The sequence below is a fragment of the Cannabis sativa genome, chromosome 5 (assembly GCF_029168945.1).
Source record: "Cannabis sativa cultivar Pink pepper isolate KNU-18-1 chromosome 5, ASM2916894v1, whole genome shotgun sequence".
In the NCBI taxonomy this organism is placed as follows: Eukaryota; Viridiplantae; Streptophyta; class Magnoliopsida; order Rosales; family Cannabaceae; genus Cannabis; species Cannabis sativa.
In genome coordinates this window covers 35,678,325-35,700,227 of record NC_083605.1, presented here as the reverse complement: position 1 = coordinate 35,700,227, position 21,903 = coordinate 35,678,325, and the positions used below count along the sequence as shown (strand labels likewise).

Genomic DNA, 21,903 nt, shown 5'->3' with positions numbered 1-21,903 from the left:
CACCCTTTTATATAACATATATATGATATGTCTACTGAGAGGGAAAGGGTAACAGAATCAATAAATTGAACCAAACTAATATATTTTGAAGGTTGAAATAGTCATCATTCAAACATCTTTTCAAAATGAAATAGTTCAAGATTCCCTTCTTGGTGTCTCTGTCTTATATGATTGTAATTAGTACATAAAATAATGGCAAGCAGAACCGCATCTCACAGGAAAATATAGAAATACATTAATATAACACAAATGGACCATTAAAATTCCCTTTTCATCTCTCGAATTGTATATAGCTTTACAAGAGGCTGATCCGGCCAAAAGAACAAGTCTACCTTAAATATTCTCAGGAGTCAACAAGTTTTAATATCTATCCACAACTAAGTCATAGATATACTTTAAACAAAGCAACTGTGCAAGATAATAAACTAAAACTTACTCAGCATGCCTTTTGCCGTTAGCATAAAAATTCCTTTAAACTATACCATCAGAAAGGTTCCAAAGCTGAAAAATTCCCCATGAGCCGACTAACAAGGCTTCAACAATTAAGTATTTGCACTTGCTTAAAGATGAAGGCCAGTTTTCTTGTTTTGGCTCCTCTATATATACACACACTTCTTTTGGAAAAAATCAAACACAGCTTTACCACATTCTAAATGTGGTGTAGTTTATTCAAATGGCTCCAACTTCTTTCTTCTACCTTATTTTTGTGCTCAGCTTCTTTCTTGTCATCGCATCTGCCTCTCAAACTACCAAGTCTAGCAATTTACAGAACTACATCATCCAAGTACGCCAACCAAAGGGCAGAGTCCTTTCCCAATCAGATGACTTGGAGAGTTGGTACAAATCTTTTCTGCCAGTTAGAACTGCTGCAAGCTCAGACAACAAGCCTCATATTATATATTCATACCGAAATGTAATGAGTGGGTTCGCAGCAAGGCTGACACATGATCAAGTGAGAGCAATCGAAAACAAAGATGGTTTTGTATCAGCACGCCCTCAAAAGATATTCAAGAAACTAACAACACACACACCCGACTTCTTGGGACTGCACCAGCAGACAGGATTTTGGAGAGAGTCAAATTTTGGGAAGGGAGTGATCATTGGAGTACTAGATGGTGGAATTTTTCCAGGCCATCCTTCGTTTAGTGATGCGGGAATACCTCCCCCACCCGCTAAATGGAAGGGGAGGTGTGATTTCAACGTGTCTGAGTGCAGCAACAAAATAATAGGTGCGAGGTCATTCAACTTGGCAGCCAAGGCAACAAAGGGAGGGGCAACTGAGCCACCACTTGATGAGGACGGACATGGGACACACACTGCAAGTACAGCAGCAGGAAGGTTTGTGAACTATGCAAATGTTCTAGGAAATGCCAAAGGCACATCAGTTGGCATGGCTCCTTATGCTCATTTGGCAATATACAAAGTGTGCTTTGGAGAAGATTGTCCCGACATCGATATACTGGCTGGTCTTGACGCAGCAGTTGAGGATGGTGTAGATGTGCTCTCGATCTCCCTTGGTATAGAACCAACTACACTTTTCAACGACAGCATTGCTATAGGCTCATTTGCGGCAATCCAAAAAGGAATATTTGTAAGTTGCTCGGCTGGGAATTCTGGCCCTTTTAACAGCACTTTATCTAATGAAGCCCCTTGGATTCTCACAGTAGGAGCAAGCACCATAGATCGAAAAATAGTAGCCACAACAAAACTAGGAAATGGAGAAGCGTTTGATGGTGAAACCATCCACAGAGGAGACTTTCCTCCAACATATTCACCTCTTGTTTATTCTGGCATGAATGGCAAATCAGAGTCTGCATTTTGTGCTGAAGGGTCATTGAAAGATATCAATGTCAAAGGTAAGGTGGTAGCCTGTGAGAGAGGAGGGGGAATTGGAAGAATTGCCAAGGGGGAAGAAGTCAAAAGCGCTGGAGGAGCTGCGATGATTCTCTTAAATCAAGAAACCGATGGTGTTAGTACAGAAGCAGATGTTCATGCTCTTCCAGCAGCACATGTCAGCTTTAGCAATGGACTAAAGATTAAAGCCTACATAAACTCAACGGCAACACCAACAGCAACACTATTATTTAAAGGAACTGTCATTGGGGACTCATACGCTCCTGTTGTTGCTTCTTTCTCATCAAGAGGCCCTAGCCTGGCTAGTCCTGGAATTTTGAAACCAGACATCATTGGACCAGGTGTCAGCATTCTTGCAGCTTGGCCATTCCGTCTTGACAATGACACAAATCCAAATTCTGCTTTCAACATAATGTCCGGCACATCAATGTCATGCCCACATCTCAGTGGAATAGCAGCTCTGCTCAAGAGCTCTCACCCTTACTGGTCACCAGCTGCCATTAAATCTGCTATAATGACTACTGCTGATGTTGTAAATCTAGAAGGCAAAGCCATTCTTGATGAAACACTTGCCCCTGCAGACATCTTCGCCATTGGTTCAGGCCATGTCAATCCAACAAGGGCAAATGACCCAGGACTAGTCTACGATCTTCAACCTGATGATTACATTCCTTATCTCTGTGGCCTAGGTTACAAAGATGAAGAAGTAGGAATTATTGCACACAGACAAATAAATTGCTCAGAAGAATCTCCTATACCTGAAGGAGAGCTAAACTACCCTTCATTTTCTGTCACACTAGGACCATCTCAAGTGTTCACAAGGACGGTGACCAATGTTGGTGATGCATATTCAACTTACACAGTCAAGGTTGTTGCACCAGATGGAGTCTATGTGAGTGTTAAACCCAAAAAGCTTTACTTCACAAAAGTGAACCAAAAAGCACAATATGAAGTGTCTTTCAGCAACATTGCTTCAAGTGGGAAAAGCAATGCCTATGGTCAAGGATTTCTGGCATGGGTTTCTGTCAAACACTATGTTAGGAGTCCAATCTCTGTTAAATTTCAGTAAAAACGGATGCACTGCATGGTAGGCAAACATAGATTTGCACTGCCTCTATTAAAATCTCTAAGAATTATATTCATCAAGACGTGTACCATCTAGGTTCATAATATTCATTTCTATAAAGAGTGTGAGCAGTACGAGTAATTTAACAGAATGAAGAAGAAAAAAGGTTTATTTTATTTCCACTAGCATCACCGAGATGGAAGTTCGAATAGACAGAAAGTAAATAAATAAATAATCTACAGAAACGAAACATCTTACTAGTTACTACTTCTTTCCTACTCAAATGAAAGATATAGACGTCTCAATATCACAAGAAATTTCTAGAGTACTACAGAACGTAGCTACTTAGTCAGGCACAAAACTAGCAATTACAAACAAGCATCTCTAAACCCAATTTATGCACCAAAAATTGGTAAAACCTAAGAAAAACAGGTTTCTCGCTTTTCTCCCTCATAAGAGAAAAAAAATCTTAAGTCTTCCAAGGATCTAGTACTTCTGGCAAATGACAGTAGGGGCAGCATGAATTTTGTCCCCAACTCATATTGAACTATTGATTCAGTTTTTCCTGCCTTCAATCATAATTCCATATAGCAGTGAGAAACTAACTTCATAGAGGATGACAAACTGAGCAACATGCTAGTCCATCATCCAAAACCAGGAGGCACATCGGGGTCCTCATCAGTACAGCAATCTGGTTTCTGGTATTCCTTACCAACAGATAAAGTGGGTGACTCACCATGATCAACATGACCACGCTCAAGCTTCTCCTGTAATATAACAGGCCCTCCCAGCTGATCAGCCACCTGTCTTTTTTCATGGCGTAAAGACGGTTTCAGATCCTTAATTTTTCTCTTCAAATGTTTATGGGAGACTGAGAATCCAGGTGGTTCGTGTGACTCATTTTCAGACAACATTGCTTTACTGGATGGAACAAGTATCAAATCCTTATCATTATCTTTCTTTTGAACTGGCAGTATCTGAGATGTTGAGGATTCAACCTCCACTTTCACTTCTGGGTTCGTTAGTCTGTTGTAGACAGATTGAACAGTCTCTTTAATTTCACTTTTAACCACATCATTTGATCTAATAATTCCCCACAGCCCCTCAGAAATCTGGTTCATTAGTTCGTCCCTAATAATAAAAGAACATGAAATCGTTCACATTCATTTCCATTTACTTCCAAGAGAAACTCTCTCAGAACTTAAAACTCTAAAGGGCATTATGTAAATGCTTCAAAAATGTTAAATTGAACAATAAAAAAAAAACACAAACCCCAAAGGTAATCTCAAGAATTAGACAGCATACCCAACATCTTGATAAATAGCATCCGAAAGTTGCCTTGGTTTCATGATCTCAGCACCTAAACGATTAAGAGCGGGCGATTGCCTCACAATAGAACTCATTTTTTCCCGCAATTCGACCTGTAATAGTAACAGATCCTACTAAGCCTTTCCGCATTTCATTCATTCATAAAATCATTTTTAAATATAAAAAGTAAAGTTTCGGGATTCAATATAATTGAGAATGGTGGACAGTAATTTAGAACCCTAAAAGAGAGAATTGTTTACATGGTCCTTAAGCTTGCGAATGATATTGAGACGGAGCTTATCAAAATCGCCGTCGTCTTTGAGCTTGGTTATCACATCGTCCTTGGTAACACTTCGATTTCTGTGATCGCAATCCATTATTCTCTTCTCCAAAATCTCCCTTTTACCAAACTCACTCTGTTTCGACAATTTATAGTGTTAATCACTCCAATGGCGGCAACTTATTTATTGGGTGAATTCAGCATAATACAAATTAACATTTGCTACCAAAAAACCAAAATATATATTTATATAAATCATTGCAAAATATATTATTTGTTTATTGCTTTCTTATGCTAGGTAAGAGAAGGTGGTTAAGTTTTTTTTCTTAAATATTAAAGTTAAAATTGTGTTTAATAATATTTTAATTAGTTTTTTATTTTTAAATTAAAAAAAAAATAAAAATATTTTTTAAAATCATGTTCTATAAAATTATTTTTATTTTTAATTTTTTTAATTGGGAGTCAAAATTTTAAAAAAGATAACTATATGTGTTTTGTAAAAGTTACCAATAAAACTTAATAATAATTTAATCTAGACATGTTGTGACAAACCTGGTTACATTTTCTGAATCTGTTTGTGTTAAAAATTGTCTTAAAGTTGGTTATATTAAAAAAATAAAATAATTAAAAATTGAGCTCAAGGTTCTGTGTTTACTATTTTGGAAAATATAAGGTCTATTTTGTTATTTAACAAAACAAAATGTCCAATTAGTAACTTTTGCAAAACACAGGGTCTAAAATGGTATTTACCCTTTTCAAATTTTTGAAAATAATAAAAAAAAACACTTTTAAAATCTTTTTAAACAGTTTTTTTTATTAATACTTTGAATGCCCACTCCAACCTAGACCTTATAACTTGGACCCGGACCCGGATCCTGATCCCGGCCTCGCCCGACTTAAATAAAATCAACAAATGAAAATAAAAATAAAATTTACAGAACATACTTTTGTTTTGTTTTTAAAATTGAAAAAAAAAATGTTATAAAACACATTTTTGTTTTTTAAAAAGAAAAATTTTACTTATATTTTTGTCATTAAAAAATTTAAAAACAAAAGTGTTACCAAATGTCACCTAAATTATAGAACTTTTATAATTTTTTACAGTAATAGTACTATCTTTTGACAGTATTGTGTTCAGGAATATCAAATTTGGAGGGGTTCTCAGGATAAAGAATAGGTACTGTAAATAATACGTGAAATAATAGGCGAGAAAAATCGTCTGCATCAAACAACATCATTTTTAACGTTATACAATAAAGTTGCTCACTCAACGATCCAAGTAATACGTAAAGTGTTTTTGAGCAAGAATAAACTCTTAAAAAGCCTGGCAAAAACTCTTATCAAACCTATACATAAAATTACTTCTAATCTTATATCCTTTCAATTAAAGTAACGAATTTTATAATTAAGTATAGTTAACCCATGAAATGCCCATGTTATTAGTAATTTTTTTTTTTCAGAACTATATAATTACTAACTTGAATCAATAACATAATAACCTAATTTGTACAATAATATAATTGTTTTATTTTATACAGTAAGAGAAGCAATTGCACAATTTAATTGGTTGCTCTAACAATCACAATAAATTACTAATGAACTCCTAATCATAATATATCCCATAATAAGTTTATCGTAAATCATTAAATAATTTAATTTAAATAGTACGTTCCATATACAATGCAACATATATATTAGGATAAATAGCAGTATAAGTACCCAAAGTTTTGGGTTTGTAAGCGGCATAAATCCAATGATTTTTTTTAGTGGCATAAGTACCCAATATTTGTAAAACTGTAATTTTTCTCTATTTTCGTCAGTACAGGCTCCGTTTTAAATTTATTAAAACAGATTTCGAAGTAACTGATACTACATGTTTTTCGTCCAGACCAAATAATCTAAAATTTGAGTCTTATATGTGTCCTGGTTAAGACAATAACAGAGTCTGTACTGATGAAACTGGAAGAAAATTACAGTTTTATAAACATTGGGTACTTATGCCACTAAAAAAAATCATTAAGTTTATGCCGCTTACAAACATAAAACTTTGGGTACTTATGCCACTATTTACCCTATATATTAAATGTATTGTGCCACTAAATTAAGTCCATTGTCTTTTCAAAAGCCCATTTAATTTAACCCTAGCCCAATAGAGAGCCTATATAAGAAAATGGATGGAGCTTTGTCAAAAAATAATTCTTAATTATTCAACCCTAGAAAAAGCTATATTCTTCTTCTCTCTCTATTTTCGAAAGGGAATTTTGATTTTATATACTTAAAAAATAATAAAAAAAAATTATTATTAAACCAAAAACTTAAACCCTAAAAAAACTATACCTTTTTTTTCAAAACTCCAAAAATACCCCCTCACAATTCTCTCTCTCTGCATCATCTCTCTCTCTCTCTCTATCTCACATCCCAGCCGCCACCCTCACCACCAACTCCGACCTCCATTCTCCGACCTCCGACCCTCACCGCCACCTCCGACCACCCGCACCAACACCCCGACCCAGCCCCACTCCCTCGGACCGCCCAAAAGTCGCACCCCGAAAGCCCACTCTCTCTTCTTCTCTCTGAAATCGCAGAAAAAAAAAATGCTCCCGTCCGATGGTCGGACCATGGGTCCGATGGGGTCCGATTTTTTTTTTTCTGCGATTTCAGTCGGACCATGGGTCCGATTGGTCGGACCATGGGTCCGATTGGTCGGACCCCATCGGACCCATGGTCCGACCATCGGACGGGAGCAATTTTTTTTTCTGCAATTTCAGAGAGAAAAAATTGCTCCCAGGTCCGATGGGTCCGATTGGTCGGACCCCATCGGACCCATGGTCCGACCATCGGACAGGAGCAATTTTTTTTTCTGCGATTTCAGAGAGAGGAAGAGAGAGTGGGCTTTCGGGGTGCGACTTTTGGGCGGTCCGAGAGAGTGGGGTTGGGTCGGGGTGTTGGTGCGGGTGGTCGGAGGTGGCGGTGAGGGTCGGAGGTCGGAGAATGGAGGTCGGAGGTGGTGGTGAGGGTAGCGGCTGGGATGTGAGATATAGAGAGAGAGAGAGAGAGAGAGATGATGCAGAGAGAGAGTATTGTGAGGGGGTATTTTTGGGGTTTTGAAAAAAAAGGTATAGTTTTTTTAGATTTAAGTTTTTGGTTTAATAATAATTTTTTTTTATTATTTAAGTATATAAAATCAAATTTTCCTTTTCGAAATTGCTAGTCTTTCTCACTTTCAAAATGTGTTCCAAACGTGAATTAAGTATCAGACCACACTAATCTCATGTTGAGAAGATTATGAAAAACTATCACTTTTCAGGTTAAGGAAGTAGATCCAAGTTCAATACTTGGTAATACTCTTTTACAAAAAGAATTCGAGAGTTAGAGTACTGAACATAAGAAGTCATTGTATTTTGCTGCCATTAATGTAAGTAATCCTAAACTTTAAGGTGTTATTTGATCTTTTTATGATTTTCATATTTTAATGTTAGATTATTTAAGTGATAAGTAATATACATATATTAGTAAATTTAGATCCTAGTAAAATAAGTTCTAACAAAAATCAAGTTCACAAGAAGTAAGTTTGATATTTGTGTGTACTTTAAAATCCTGCCTAATAGTGACTTTGTCATATTGCTATTGTGTTGTGATGATATCCTAATAACTTGCAATTGCAAGTTAGAAGTGGCAAAATTCAAGAAAGAACTTAGTAAGGAGTTTGAGATGAAGGATTTAGATGCTGCTAAGAAAATTCTTGGGATAGAAATTAAAAGAGATAGACATAAGAGGAAATTGCTTTTATCTTAGGAGGAGTATCTCAAGAAGGTCTTGAACAGGTTTAAAATGTCAAATGTTAAACTCGTTGTCACTCCCCTATTTCAATAGTTCAAATTGAGTAAAAACTAAGCACCTAAAACTCGTGATGAATAGAAATACATGGAGAGTGTACCATATGCAAATGCAGTTGGCTCTTTGATGTATGCAATGGTATGTACTTGGCCTAATATAGCATATGCAGTCAGTTTGGTAAGTAGATTTATGACAAATCGTGGAAAGGCTCATTGGCAGGCACTAAAGTGGATTCTAAGATATAGTAGAGGGTCACTTGGAAGGTGTTTAGTCTATGGTGGAGCTAAAGGAAGAAATAGGCATGCTGAAATTAAAGGCTTTGTGGATTCAAACTATGCATGCTGCCTAGACATTTGAAAATCACTCATAGGCTATGTGCTCACTGCTTTTCGAACTGCTATCACTTGGAAAGCTAACTTGCAGAAAGTTGTAATGTTGTCAATAACTGAAGCAGAGTACATTGCACTCACAAAATATGTAAGAGAAGCTTTATGGTTAGAAGAAAATAACTCGAGAGTTGAAGATGCAAAAGAATGCCATCACGGTCAACTATGATAACCAAAGTGCAATCTACCTTCCCAAAAATCATATCTATCATGAAAGGACAAAGCATGTAGACATCAAGGTGCACTTTGTCCGAGAAGTAATTTCAAATGGATCAGTGATCATCAAGAAGGTTTCAATTGATCATAATCATTCTGATATGATCACCAAAGTAGTGTCAAGTAGTATGTTTTTTCATTGGTTGAATTTGATCCATCTACACGGAGATTGAGATTGATCTCACTACTCAAAAGTATCACCATACCAAACTCGATTCTAAACCAAGGTGGAGATTTGTCAATTAGTTGGTCCAGTCATCAAGTCTTATACCTATTGGTGCATGTTGGTCCAAGTTAGCTAGGGTGTTAGTTAGGTTCCCAATTATGTTTCGGTAGTTAATAGTTAAACTTCTGTAGAAACCTTTAACTCTAAGCTGGTTAAGCATTGATTTCATGTAAATTCTTTTTTTTTTGTAAAAATCGTGTGATTAAATTCTCTTTAGAACTGTAAAAAGAGTAAGAGTGAGAGAATTGTAATAATCTGAGATGAATTTTATTAAATTAATGAAGGAGTTGTTCGGGAACTATTAATCAATTTTTTGATTAATTAATCAAAAATCATGAAGAAAGTACAAGATTTTGTTAAGTAAAATTTAAAAAAACAAAAAATAAAATCACTCCCGAACAGGCTTGAAATAAAGCGACAATTTTAGTTAAATCTATGTATTTGAGTTTTACTTGTGTATTTGTTTGTAGTATTCAATTGATTTAATTTTCTAATGTCATTACTAGAACAAGATAGTAATCTTTTTTGTGTTTTGTGGTGAATATATTGATCGATTTCAGAACATACTTTCTTTCTGATAAAGAGAAGAAGAAACTTAGTTGTGTCTCAATCATGCCCTTACTGCCTCGTACAATGCACTAGAGGGTTGCAAGACATATCACAAAAGGAATCCAAAAGGGTCACTTGCAAGAAAAGATTTCAAGTCCTCAGTATAGAATCATCAAATGCAACTCCAAAGGATAATGTTACATATGATCCAAAATCTTTTATTTAAAAAGTATCACTCTTTTAATCAAATAGATAGAATAAAGTCAAAGGTAGTAAACACAATATAAAAGGAAAAATCTTTAGAGATGAACAAATTTCTCAATACATGGTGGTGGAGTCAAAAGCAGAATTGAAAATCAAAGAAACAATTTACAATGCATGCAACAACTGAAACTAATTATCATGAATGTTTCAAAAAAAAAAACACAGTACATAACAAACCATTTCAAAACCTCAGACGGAAAGATCGACTACACCATGACCAAACCGTTCAATAATGAAATCAATTAGTTTTAGCTCTCAAAAAAAAAAAAAACGATGGAAGAATGACTAGGGTTGTTAAAGCACTGCTAACAAGATTCTAAGTACCAAAAAAAGAAATCTTATGCTAAAAATGGAGAACTTACTAAAATTATGTTTGTTAATTCGTGCTTCTGGGCTTTCTCTAAAATTTTATCCTCATGGAACAATCACGAAAGAAATGTTAAGGCTGAGTAATTGGGAGGTTTTTTCTTTTTTTCTTTTTTTGTTTCTTTTTTTCTTTTTAAATGTTCACTGCAAATTCAACCGAAGCGTAAGGAATTTAAGAAGTTAAGAACTTGTTTGGAACGTCGTATTAAGTCGTATTGTATTGTATTGAATTAGATTATATATCATATTTTTATATAATACTATAACTTTAATTTATACAAAATATTATATTATATTTAAGTGTCCATAAAAACTAATATCACATATAGTTTTACATAAAAATATTGCACAAAATACAATTTAATATAATACTATACAATACAATATAATATAATACCGCGTATTAAACAAACACTAAATTTATAGCCTACCCCGTTAGATGAATAATTATATGAATCAATGGCCACGATCATCAGACCGTAGGGGGCGGGATGACATCGGGGCCCTATATATACACGTAGCCTATATAGAATACTATTATGTGCTATATAATAACACAATTATAGAGGGGCAAAGTAGCCAATTCAATTTCTGTACAGCATGGTAACTGCACCCCAGTAAAAAATTCTTATGAGAAGGATGATTAAGGTACATATTTGTACAACAAGATTTGGCAACAATACAAGCCCCAACTGTAGGGAGTAGTAGAATAAATAACACTATCATCCACAAAATAAAAATAATCAAACTACATTACAGAGTTTTCACTCATTGATGATTCCTCTTCCTAGAGCTGCCCCGCTCCGATCCCGTGCTCGAGATTCTGTTTCAAGTACTAACGATAAACAAATGGAGACAACCAAAACTTGCTTCTCTTCAATAGAAAAAAGAAAAAAGTTTGAACAACTTACAAATCCTCCTCGTCTTGTTTTTTACTTCTTGATGAATCTAATGTCACTCGTGACGGTCCAGAGGCCTGCGAGATTCAGCAAAAACTCAGCTCGAATGTACATTTGCTAAATTGGCAAGGCCTAATTCAGTGCATAACTTAAGATGTGACTAATTCAGAGATGGGAATATACTTGGTATCAGAGAAATTATTGATGTCGTTAAGAGAGAAATTTTAAGCCTATTTTGAAACAGTAACGGCACAAGTGATTTAGCTACTGGTATCCTACACTAGATTTATGTACTACCAGATGAATCATAATATCAAGTCCGAGCAATGTATAAAATCAAGGCAACAACATGAAAATTAGTTAAACGGTTTCAAAGATGGTACTGACAGGACTGCATACTTGTTTGCTGCTTCCGCTATGAGCCTCCAGGTACTCCTCATAAGACTGCAAAAAAGGATGAGAAAAGAGTTAATTATCATTGAAAATAAAACCTGAACTACTTTAAATTTGTCTGAGAAACAAAAGCTGTAGAGGAATTTCAATAAAGCCAGAAGAACTGAATATTGACCAGCAGGCACAGGTTTCCCAGATCAAGTTCTATAGAATGCCAAAAATATAAGGAAAAGTTCCTCCTACCAAATCGGAATGCAGTCCACAAGTACCAAACAAGAAACACAAGAAGATTGTCTAATGACACCAAATGATAATGCCATGTTTAGATCTTTAAGTTCATAATTGGATGAAACATTCTTCAAAATGTCACAGTGAAAGGGTTCTAATAGTAATCAAAGAAACAATGGAAGACACAAATGAAAGAAGCTATGATTCAGAGTTAATACCATTTCAAGAAAGTCGTCCTCTGTCAAACCACTAGCTATAGGACTTTCTGCGGTCAAAGCCCACATATCAAATCGAGAAGACACATCCCTGTCCACTTGCACATTAGGAAGATATTTATTGTTGCCAGAGTGTTTCATCCTTGTTACTTTTGAAGCTGCAGAATTTACAGCAACATTTTCAGGAAAATTAGTACCAGTAGTTCCACAATGGGCTAACTGATATTTAATAGCTTCATTCTGATGTTGGTACAGTAATGAAGAATACAGCATTGGTGACTGAGACCAGGAAGAATGCATCAGAGGCACATTGTAGTCTTCTTCTCCATATGAAGATGGAGGTTCTATACAGGGTCTTTTTGAAGCAAAATCATTCCTGGAAATAGATCGAAATTCAAGACATAAAACATAATTGAGAGGTATTAAAAAAAACAAAAAGTATATCCACTTTCAGCTGTGCAAACATGTTACCTAATTGGTAGACCATCAACACTACTCTTCACATCAAGAAGCTCACACAGTGCTTCTCCAATTTCAGTAGATAACTCCTGGGAAAGAATACAGGAGAGGGAGGGCTATTGTTAACAGTATTCCAAAATATTACAAAACAAGAAGATGCAAAAAGCATTTGATAGAAATCATACCTGGCAGTCTCTGCTAATTTTGACAGGTTTATAGTCATTCAAGGGATTCTTGAGATGAAGCGTTTTTTGAAACGGAAGATCATTTAATTGCAGCCATTTTACCTTAAAACTGCGCCCCCAAGGGTTACATTTTCCATTTCCCTGGCTCCAAACATTATCTCGCCTCCATCCAACAGATGACATCATTTGAGCATACCCTTGGAAAAAACCACTCATGTTGACACTGAATATTAATATTACTCTACCAGAATTCTGCAAGGTATGCACATACTTCTTCATAAATATAGGTTGCAAAAGTTAAGCAAGATTATCTCTTTTTTATTCTGAAAAAAGAGAGGTCACTTGTCTTAACTGTAAAAATTTAAGCAAGATATTATAACATGAGGAATCTTACATGAAAGGCTTCTTCCAATATCGGTTCATTCATCACTTGAGTCGCCCAAATTCCTTTCTCAATTGATAATTGGATATTCTGATGATTCAAACTCTTTATGATAAAATATCTAGTATCACATAATTTACTCCTTTTGTTTACAGTTGAATGATCAATGCAATTGTGAGCATCACCCAAATCTTTTTCCCTAGAATGATCACCATTCTCATTACCTTTATAACTCGAACTCTCTACAAAAATAAAACATATAGTTCACATCTCATACATAAAAGTACACCACAAAAATAAAAGGAATATTGGCGGCAAAACCACTTAACTATATCGATTGTAACACTTAACCCCCACAAACTTATTTTTTGACGGCTAAATTACATAAACCTCACTTCTGTTATGCTAGTTACCCTTGACTGTCCATGTGTACCAAAATGTACACAATTTATGTTTTGATTGGTCCACCTAATTTTCAATATTTAAATAAAAATAAAATAATTTAATTCTTTTTAAAAATAATTAAAAATGAGAAAAAAAAATTCCTTTTTTTTTCTTTCTTTTTTTTTTTCTCTCTTTCTTTTCCTTCTTCTAGATGAACCATCAGATCAGACCTTCCCCCCTGTTTCCTTCTTCTTCTTCCTCCTCCTGACTATATTCATCACCATATTCTTCATAAAAAGCTGCCTTTATAGCTTCTGCTGAAGCTCTATGACCACCACCAATATCACTCATCAAAATAAGAACTTTCTTTAGTTTTAAAGGCTCAACAACATTCAAACCCAAACAATCATCTTCCAAAACACTACAACCCTCTTCAATTATCTCATTATTATTATTATTATTAGAGTAATTTGTGGCAAAAATACTTAAATTTAACTCCCAATTGTAAATAAATACATAAATTAAATTTTTGGCGGTAATCAAGTTATAAATCTGAAACTTCTGTAGGTACCTGACTGTTAAGTGTTAAGTACATTGTCACGTGGCAATCCCTGATTGATCCACGTCATAAAATTTTTATTTTCTAAAAAGAATTAGTTTAAATATACAAATAAGAAAATGACATGTGAATAATAATTTGACATTTAACGGCCAGGTACCTACAAAGTTCCAAAAATATAACTCATGTATTATTACAGCCAAAAATTAAACTTAAGTATTTATTTGCAATCGGGAGTTAAACTTAGATATTTATACTGCAAATTACTATTATTATTATTATTATTATTATTATTATTATTATTATTATTATTATTATTATTATTATTATTATTATTATCCTCGCCAACATTTCTAACAGAAGCAAACCCAATTGGAATTCTTTCACAATGGAACCTAATAGCTCTGTTAAACTGAATAACAACTTTACTAAAACTATTTCTACTACTCAAACCCAATGAAGCACCAAATTTGGGTCCATTCCCATTTACAGAAGAACAATCCTCAAACACATCAAAATCCATGAAATTAGACAAAAATGAAGAGTACCCAACTGAGCCAAAATTTCTAAACCTTTGACCAAAGGAAAATCGACCCAGGAAATAGAGGGAAAAAGAGAGAGAGGGTTCGCGGGATTGGGGATTTTCGCGTGGAGGGTGGGCTTCGAGTCTGGTTCCAACACCCACGAAGGAACCAGAGAGAGATATCAGGAGACTCACTCTGGCGACGGTGACGTCCCTTTTCTTGTTCCTCTCCGGTCTCTCTCTCTCTCGGGCTCACTCTCCTCTCTCTCTTTGAGAGATCTGAGGGTTTTTTTTTTTCAGATCTGGAACTATATCTTCAAAACATAACGGTTGGGTTGCCTGGGCCATGAATCCGACTGGAACTGGCATGGTCGCAGCTCAATCTCTCATCGTCATCAAACACTCCAACAAATCTATTTCCGTAATGACTTTTGGCATCAGTTCGTACTAATCGATCATTCCTTCGAAGCTTTCTTTTGATGTTTGGGGACTTAGCTTGGGGTTTTCACGGATTAATTTGGTTCGGTTTGGATTTTCAATTTTTTCAAACCAAACCACTATTACGGTTTTTTAAAATTCAAAACCAAACAAGACCAATGAAATGATCAAACCAAACTAAACCAAATCACTCAAAAATGGATTGGTATTATTTTACAATAATTGTTCATTTTTTTTTGGTATTTTTTTTACTTTTAATAAGTTTATAATACATAAATAACAATAAAAAATTATTATCGTAATAATATAAACTCAATATCAATATTCTATTTAAAGTTGTTCCCAAATATCAACATTTTGTCCAAAAAAAAATGTTAAGTGTATATAATAATTATACAGATTAGTTTGATTTGAACCGCTACCGAGATTTCTAAAACTGTGACCGAACCAGGGAATTTAAAATGGTCCGGATTGATCAAATCATTCACACTGAATTCATTTGGTTCGGTCTCAAATGGTTTCGTCCGGATTGGTCGGGGTTTAAAACCACAGATTACGGATTATTTGAACATCTCTAGACTTAGCGCTGAAGCCTTGGACAGAAACATTACAATCTTCGTCACTCTAAAGGTACTAGAGAAAGCTAAGACGAACAACAAGGAAGGAGGAAGAAGAAGAAGATGTTATGTGGTGGGGGGGTCTGATGGTTCCAGAAGAAAGAGAACAAAAACAAAATGTATTTTAATTTTTTTTTTTTCTAAATAGATTTTTTGTAATTTTAAAATAATTTTTATTATATTTAAATAATTAATATTATGTGAACCACTAAATATTCTCCACGAGTACATCAAGGTACACTGTGGTATGTCCACTAACGGAGCATTTTGGACGAAAGAGTAAAGACCAAAACAGATGTACAATTTAGGCAGTTTTGCCGTCAAAAAATCTGTTTATGTGGTTAAGTTTCACAAATCGTATAATTTAGGTGGTTTTGGGGCCAATATCCTAAAATAAAATTATCAAGCACAAAGGTAAGACAAAACTATCATCAGTTTCAAGATTGAGTAAACAAAAGTAAAGATGTTGTAAGGAAATATGTGTATAACACTATTTTCCAGCAGATGCATCTACCATCAAATTCTAAGCCAAGAAATCGGCTAAAGTTGGCCTCAAAGAATTAGTCACACCAGGAGGCAGGAACATGAGTCCTAAAATAAAATCTTATTGAATCCAAACACAACATGGCCATATTCTTCATTCCAAGTTAATTGACATAATTGTATTTTCTGGTGAAAATACTCTTAAAAGTTATTTGGCATGGTTGCTACAAAGTGATGCACCAGCCACCATCTACGAATATCACTATCATCGGCCACAGGTGTTCTAGCATATTAATCCTAGAATCTTGAAAATAAAAACAAATAAATAAATAAAGGAGAAAATAGAAAAAGAAGCTGTAAAATCTCTATTGAGAGATCCATTCCCTATTTCTTAGTAACAAAAAAAAAAAATCATTACTTTGATCAAAAAAGAAAAAAAAAAAACCGTTACTCTATCAAATGAATCCACACCATAGTCCATCCCATTACCAACTTTAGAACAAGAAAGTGGAAAGTACAAATAAAATAAAAGGCACCTTCATCGTTTATTACCAGGGTCATCTGAATTCCCCATGTCTTGTTTCCATTCAGTGACTGATGAGTCAACCACAGATGCATTTTCCTTCCCCGTATCAGAAGACATATCTCCTACCTAATCAACGAACCACATTGCAATTGCAGTAATTAACATACACTACTGGACGATAAAAAAAGTTCAATAAAATGAAAGAAAAACTCAAAAGAATTTGCTCAAAACAACAATGGTTTATTGGCTACAACCAATTTCACCTAACAGGCTAACAGTCCACACAAGTTTCTTGTTAAAGGAAAAGAGATAAACAGAAAGAAACATGATTTTGGTAAAACAAGTTTTCCTACAAGTTAAAAACCCCATTTAAATTTCAATTTACAGAAATTTATAACTGCAAGCTAGTGTAAAATAAAGAAAGCCCAACACAATCCGAATGGTATACAAAATCTATCAATTTCACGAAAAAAAATATCATATAATTGTTGAATATGGCATTGCAGTAGCTTCAAGAAAAACACCAGACAAAGAAGGATTATCTAAGTTTCACAAACAAATAATCCCGAAAAGAAAAATGGGTAGTGCTAATATCCTCCAAACAGCAGAAAATGATAATTGAAGTCTTTCAAAAGCATAACAGAGAAAAATATCAAAATTAACCACAATAGAAAGAAAGCTAAAGAGCAAGAGAGCCATAAAGCTTTACCTTTTTTGCAGTAAAAGTGTTGAGTTGAGTTGAGTTGTTTTGCTTACTCTGGAGACTTGAGTGACTGGGTTTGAAACTCGATAAAGCTGAAATTATTTTCAAGCCCTAGCTTCTTTCTTTTCTTTTCTTTTTTCCGAAATATTTCCGAGCCCTATTTTCCGACTGTACTACTTTTTTGTTTTTTTATTTTTTACTTTTAGGTCATCTCTAATAATAAAATTTAAATTTAATATTAAATTAGTACTAAAAAAATTATTATTTTAATACTATTTTTTTTTTTTAATTCTAATCACAACACTAAAAATTATAATAAATTTTATATTATTTATAATTCTATTATTTTGTTAATATAATAAGAATATTTTAATACTAAATATATATAATTATTTAATTTTTCCACTTAAAAGTATTATTTAGTTATTAAAAAATTAATAAAAAAATAGTGTGGTCTACAGTGCTCCACTAAAATTTGGTGGGACACAGTAGACAAAGTCATTTATGAGTATAGTTTTAGTGTCTTATTGGAGTAAATATAGTGTAAAACTACACTATATTTAATGTTTTAGAGTCCAGTTGGAGATGCTCTTACAGCAAAAATAGGAAAAGTGTGCTTCGATTTCGAAATCTATCCTTAACTACCCGTGAAGAAACTAACAATATACGGTCAAATATTAATTTGCTCAACGACCCAATTCAACATCTGTGATTGAGTTTGGGATAGCAAAACTACATGAATTTTATATTTTTTTAACTATTAACCATAAAAATTTAAATTTTGAAAGTGAAATTTATTGAACTCAGATTCTATTTTGTTTATTACTATTCCATCCTCCAAACTCCGTTTAAGTGTTAACATACGTGGCACGATCTACTTCAGAAAATAATGCTACAGTGGACTTAAAATAAAAAACAAATAAAATTTTAATTTACTCAAATAAAACTAAATAAAACCTAAAAGACAAAAAGAAAATCAAAATTAAAATTAAAATCACGGTGAATTTAAAACTTTCAATATACATCTAACTAAAAAAATTACTCAAATTAAATGAAAATAGAAATAAAATTAAAACAAAATTTAATTACAAAATGTATTAAAAGAAAATTGAAAAATAAAATCAAAAAAAAAAAAAAAGTAGAAAACCAAAAGTCTAAAACATTTTAATCTCTAAGGCAAAAAACCTCATCGTTTCCCCATTCACTTCTGGAAACTTGAAAACCCAAACCTAGAGGAACCAACCCCTTTAGGCGACGATTTGAACTTTTGTTGAGTACTCGACGGTGTAAGGAGGCGAGGCAACAACAATAAAATATCGAAAGCGAGGTAAACACGATCCCCCACCTGGTAAGATTTCTGAGCTTCTAAATTTCTAGGATTTTGGATAGTGTTGGTTTTGATTGTTTGTGGTTCACATGTGGGGTAAAGCAGGAAGAATGACTTTTTATAATGGGTTGGGATAAATGGGTTGTTGGGTTTTATGCCCTAAATAAAACTCATTTCAATATAATCAGATTTACTTATTAATATAGATCAGAAATAACATTTAATGTTGCATGGTTCACACGATTTATTTCATGATTATATGTACATAATGTATAAATTCATCTGAAACCCTTTTCACATACTTGATCCTGTTTATTGTGCCGTCAACACATTGGAAAGTAAACATGACTATGTGAATAAAGTTTCCTAGATTTATCAGACATAGGGTTTTACTGATATGATAATCTACAACAGAGTTTACTTGCATTTGGAGAAGTGCTATGTTCTTTCCAGAGCATTGGTTAAAGTAAAGCTCAGGTTGGATGCATGGAGTATGCATCGGAAGGGACCGATATTGAACTTTGACTTAGATTTAATTAAACTTACCGTAATATCTATTCAAGTCAATATCGCCTAGTTGATCCTAGATCAAATGTTCTTAATCCTGTTATGATTAGGGTCAATCTTGAAAGGCTATTCGTGTTCTTTGATTTGTTAGTTAAGCCTACTTTTAGGTCAGGGTGATACGTACATTTTGGGAACACGGTAGTGCAATTGAGTGGGAGCGCTATCATAAACATGGAATCTATAGCTTCTATCTGGCGAATAGTAAGCAAAGGATGATCTCCTTCGAGCTTGACCAAACGAACATAAATGGAGTACTCATTTCACATAAGCTGAAATATCATTTATACGGGGTCAAGTGTTTTAAGGAATAAATACATTGTAGGGTGTAACGGTAATTTAATCCCTTTACAGTGTAGATCATTCATATAGAGGATCATTGATCACATTAGAATTATAACAATGGATAACTAATGATGTGTCTATATGGTGGAACATATAGAGCATTCTATATACTGAGAGTGCAATTCTAAGTTCTATGCGTGGATTCAACGAAGAATTAATAAGTCAGTGAATTTTAGTCCTAAATTCTTGATCTACTTATTGGAAGCTCGGTTATATAGACCCATGGTCCCCCCACTAGTTGAGATAATATTGCTTGTAAGACTCATGTAATTGATTTTGATTAATCAATTATAATTCTCAAATTAGACTATGTCTATTTGTGAATTTTTCACTAAGTAAGGGCGAAATTGTAAAGAAAGAGTTTATAGGGGCATATTTGTTAATTATGGTACTTTGTATGGTTTAATTAATAAATATGATAAATGACAATATTATTTAATAATTATTTATAGTTATTAAATAGTTAGAATTGGCATTTAAATGGTTGAATTAGGAAATTGGCATTTTTGAGAAAATCAGATACAAAAGGTGTTAAAATTGCAAAATTGCAAAACCCAAGGCCCAATCCACTAATGCTTGGCCGGCCACCTTTGTAGCTATTTTAAATTGTTTTTTTCATTATTTTAATGCCATATAATTCAAACCTAACCCTAGTGGAATGCTATAAATAGATAGTGAAGGCTTCAGAAAAATAACACTTTTCTTCAGACTTTCTGAATCAGAAAAAACTGAGCCTTCTCTCTCCCTATCTTTAGCTGACCACTCTCTCTCTTCTTCCTTTGAATTTCGAAATCCTTAGTGATTAGAGTAGTGCCCACACACATCAAGCAATACCTCAATCATAGTGAGGAAGATCGTGAAGAAAGATCATCAGCAAAGGAGATTCAACATCAAAGATTCAGAGAAAGAGATCCAGGTTCAGATATTGATAATGCTCTGCTACAGAAAGGAATCAAGGGCTAGATATCTGAACGGAAGGAGTCATTATATTCCGCTGCACCCAATGTAAGGTTTCCTAAACTTTATATGTGTTTATTTTATCGTTTTAGAAAGTTCATATTTAGGATGTTAATAAACATACTTGTGAGTAGATCTAAGATCCTGGTAAAATAATTTCCAATAACTGGCCTCAGAGCCATGGTAATTGATTTACTTGCAAGAAATTTGGACTTTAAAACGATTGTTTGTATGTTCTTTGGATGGTATCATGTTGTATTGAGTGTTATTTGATGATTGATTGATGTTTGTAAAATTTTCGTGAAAAATAATTGCGATTTTATCTCTGGAATTATTTTTATTGGATAGTATGGAAAAAATTAAGCAAGTTAGCCTTTTACAGAGCTTAATTTGGATTTTATTTGAATTAGTTATGATTTTTTGAAGATTTAAAAAAATCGGGGCTGTGCTGATATTTTCATGCGATCGCAAATCTGTCCGTACAGTTTCGAATTTTTTTGTTTTTCTTCAATTTTTCATGCTTTTTCATGGAATTAACTTCCAATTTTTTGTATAGTTTTGTATTTATACTATTACTATTCCTAATTCAATTCTAATTATCATTTTGAATTAATTTAATATTTTTTAAATTTAATTCAAGATATTAGTGTAATTTGAATTTGAATAGAATTAGTATCTATCTTCTTGCTTAAAAATCTATCTTATTTTTAAATTTGATTATATCTTATTTTTTTTTTAAATTTAAGGTCAGATTTTATAAGATATTTATAAAATCTTTTAAGATATTTTTAAGATATCTTATCTTTTAAGATATTTTTAATTATATCTTATCTTTTAAGATATTTTTTTAAAAATTAAATCTTTTTAGATATTTTGACCTTATTTAAATTTAAAATAAGATATTTATAATCATGTAATTTTAAATAGATGTAAGATATTTTGCTAACTTTTAAATTTTGTTATTTTATTTATTTAAATTAAATTTAAAATCTGAAAAGATATTTCATTTATCTTTTCTAATTTTTATTTAATTTTTATTTTTAAAATAACATTTAATTTTTAAAAGTAGTTAGCAAATTTTGAAATGATATTTAGGTTGGTTGGAACCTAATTTTTCAAAAAGTAGGTTTAATTTTAAATATTTTTTTTAAATTTTGAAATTTAAATTTTATTTCCGAAATTATTTTTTTTTTTAAATTTTATTTTATTTTTTGAATATTAAAATATTTTTTTAATTATTTATTTTTCGAAATTATTTATTTAAAATTAAATAAATCCTACTTCCAACTATCCAGCTAACCTTGTTGCAGGAGTATGTGGTCTTGGCTTGTATGTAAGTTTTTAAAACCTATTATTACTTGATT

General features: G+C 33.2%; 3 protein-coding genes across 6 annotated transcripts; 1 reads left to right on the top strand and 2 right to left on the bottom strand.

Moving 5' to 3' along the window:
• Positions 1-283: 283 nt before the first annotated feature.
• Positions 284-3,978, top strand: LOC115717951 (subtilisin-like protease 4). Its single transcript, XM_030646919.2, has one exon. The coding sequence runs from the start codon at positions 674-676 to the stop codon at positions 2,921-2,923; it is 2,250 nt and encodes a 749-aa protein (XP_030502779.2). The 5' UTR covers positions 284-673; the 3' UTR covers positions 2,924-3,978.
• LOC115717144 (uncharacterized) lies at positions 3,072-4,795 on the bottom strand. The gene is made up of 3 exons (XM_030646094.2): positions 4,489-4,795; positions 4,226-4,341; positions 3,072-4,051 (listed from the first exon to the last, which is right to left on the bottom strand). Exons 1-3 carry the CDS (start codon positions 4,603-4,605, stop codon positions 3,565-3,567), a joined length of 720 nt encoding a protein of 239 aa, XP_030501954.2. The 5' UTR covers positions 4,606-4,795; the 3' UTR covers positions 3,072-3,564.
• Positions 4,796-10,774: 5,979 nt separating this feature from the next.
• Positions 10,775-17,643, bottom strand: LOC115716721 (zinc finger CCCH domain-containing protein 45). Of its 4 annotated transcripts, none has more exons than XM_061115637.1 (9): positions 17,353-17,643; positions 16,654-16,769; positions 13,126-13,355; positions 12,732-12,983; positions 12,559-12,635; positions 12,091-12,463; positions 11,651-11,695; positions 11,264-11,328; positions 10,775-11,175 (listed from the first exon to the last, which is right to left on the bottom strand). In XM_061115637.1, exons 2-9 carry the CDS (start codon positions 16,733-16,735, stop codon positions 11,121-11,123), a joined length of 1,179 nt encoding a protein of 392 aa, XP_060971620.1. In that variant the 5' UTR covers positions 16,736-16,769; positions 17,353-17,643; the 3' UTR covers positions 10,775-11,120. The 4 variants fall into 4 exon arrangements, with proteins under 4 accessions (XP_060971620.1, XP_030501459.1, XP_030501458.1 ...); XM_030645599.2 differs by having other exon boundaries at positions 16,670-16,769; positions 17,353-17,631; XM_030645598.2 differs by having other exon boundaries at positions 11,639-11,695; positions 17,353-17,625.
• Between the last annotated feature and the right edge of the window lie 4,260 nt (positions 17,644-21,903).